The sequence below is a fragment of the Otolemur garnettii genome, unplaced genomic scaffold, assembly GCF_000181295.1.
Source record: "Otolemur garnettii isolate 467f Iridium unplaced genomic scaffold, OtoGar3 scaffold00016, whole genome shotgun sequence".
NCBI lineage: Eukaryota > Metazoa > Chordata > Mammalia > Primates > Galagidae > Otolemur > Otolemur garnettii.
Window position 1 is genome coordinate 1,422,661 of NW_003852411.1, and position 2,089 is coordinate 1,424,749.

General features: G+C 38.1%; 1 protein-coding gene across 1 annotated transcript; it reads right to left on the reverse strand.

Annotated features, from left to right (window-relative positions):
* Nucleotides 1–979: 979 nt before the first annotated feature.
* On the reverse strand, nt 980–1,263 carry LOC100966229 (small integral membrane protein 15-like). The gene has a single exon (XM_012802639.2). The coding sequence runs from the start codon at nt 1,261–1,263 to the stop codon at nt 1,048–1,050; it is 216 nt and encodes a 71-aa protein (XP_012658093.1). The 3' UTR covers nt 980–1,047.
* Nucleotides 1,264–2,089: the final 826 nt, after the last annotated feature.

Sequence of the window (2,089 nt, forward strand, 5' to 3'; positions counted from 1 at the left end):
AAAATGTTTTCCAAATTTTAAGTCTTTCTTTAATAGTTACAAAGTATACCTTGGACTGTTAAAAGAGCTTTAAAAAAAAAATTGTGAAATTTTAGTTTTTGCTTTGAACCTGTTTGACCAAAAAGTACTGGACACCCCTCCCATATAAATCAAAATAAAGAATGGAATAAAAAACAAAAATGGTGTCTCTATAATCAGAAAAGTATGTGTTAAGACATTTTAACTATGACACAGTTCTACTTTCAAGGTACTGGTCCCAAGATAAGACAGTGTTTGGCATTTTTATTGAAAGCTATAAATCACAGTATTACTCTTCTCAAGTTGTCCATAAGAAAATGGCAGTGTTCCCAAAGTACAAAAATTGTTATATCCAGTAGGTGGTATTCTACATGGTTTAGACAATTCTTGACAAAACTAGGTTTAAAAGATGCAGCATGTCTTGTTAATTACCTTTATCTCGAAAAATAATGTCAGAAAAATGCAGAAAATAGAAAGTCATCGATTATTTTGCTTTAAGCCAGAAATTATTCTAAGAAATAAGCAATGAGAAAAGATGTGATTAAGTTACTGTGTCTCTCTCTTAAGACAGTGCACACTTTTCACCTCAGAAAGTTCAATTCTGACTTCCTCTGGGTCATGTTCATTCTTGATTTCCTTTGTCTAGAAAAAGGCCCCATTTTAAATAGCTAATTTGAAGAGTTCATAATCTAAAATCATTTTTCTCCACAGGATGTTTTCTTTTCAGTATGTAAACTAGTAAAATGGCAAATGATTAAGTCAGTTGTAAGAATTTGTACCATAGTAAAAGCTAATTTACAGAAACTGTCAATAGATACCAACATACTTCTACACCCAAGCCTAAAAGTTACTACAGTATTGAGGTTAGAATGAGCGTGATTCTTCCATTTGGTCGAATTTCCTTTGCTAAACAATATTGTCAAGAGATCCAAAAAAGAAACCTTAGTGGGTCCTCCCAAAGCTGCGTAGTTTTCCAAATGATTTTCCCTCTGGTCATGGAGCTTGTTCATTCCTTCAATCCTTCTTTAGTCATTTAGCTTTTGCAATATTTTCTTGATGTTTTTGTTTTTTCTTTTGCTCCTTCTCCCTGGCCTCAATCATCTTGGCCAACTTCCAAGACAGTACAGCACTTGCTAGGAACAGTGGAATAAGGACCACAATAACTGTTGTAAGGAAGCCATATGGGTCCTTTGCAGCCCATTCCATGACATACTCAGCCCAAGCCTTAATATCAGACATCTTCATAGCAGTCCTAGGAAAACGTATGCTTGACTTGCGATCTCTTAACTTTCTCCTGGTGGTGTTAGTGAGCCAGTCACAATTCTAGACTACCTTTAGTTGTTCATCATTGTCTTTAGTTTTACCATACACTTCAGAGAGAAGGTTTAAATTCTATACTGTGGGTGAGCTAACGCGGCTGCTGGCCCATGGGAACCATGGTCACTCGTGCCCCTCGGCCTGGCGAGTGCGGGTCACTCTGCAGAACCAAAAATCCCGGGGAAACCCACGTGGGCCCCACCACACCTAGTGCTGCAACCGCCTGCGCGAAGAACTGGGACAAAACCTAGGCAGAAGCCAGGCCTATGTCGTGCTAGGGACACAGATCCCGCTTCCAACTCACCACCAAGATAGAAGCAGGATTGCTTGAGTTTAAGGTGGCTGTGAGCTATGACGCCATGGCACTCTACCAAGGGTGACAAAGTGAGACTTTGTCTCAAAAAAATAAAAATGTGAACCTTTTGATCATTTGCTAAATTGTTCATATGACATAATTTACAGTGATAACCATTTTGAATTAGTATATAAATAAGTACATTGGGGACACAGGCAAAGTTGTTTTAACTAAGGGGGATTTCATTTAAAAAAAAAAGAAGAGAACCTTGCTTTCATGGCTCTCACGGGCTCTCTCCTACCCAACCTTTTTGTTTTTTTTTTTTTTTAATAATGTGTGGTGAAATGTTTGGATCTCTGAACAACAAAAAAAGTCATAGGGTCCTGTTTTCTGCTCCCAGTGGCAGCTTGGGACATTGTAAGTTTCCAGTGTTCTTCCTGTTAGAGAACCCCAGGGTCT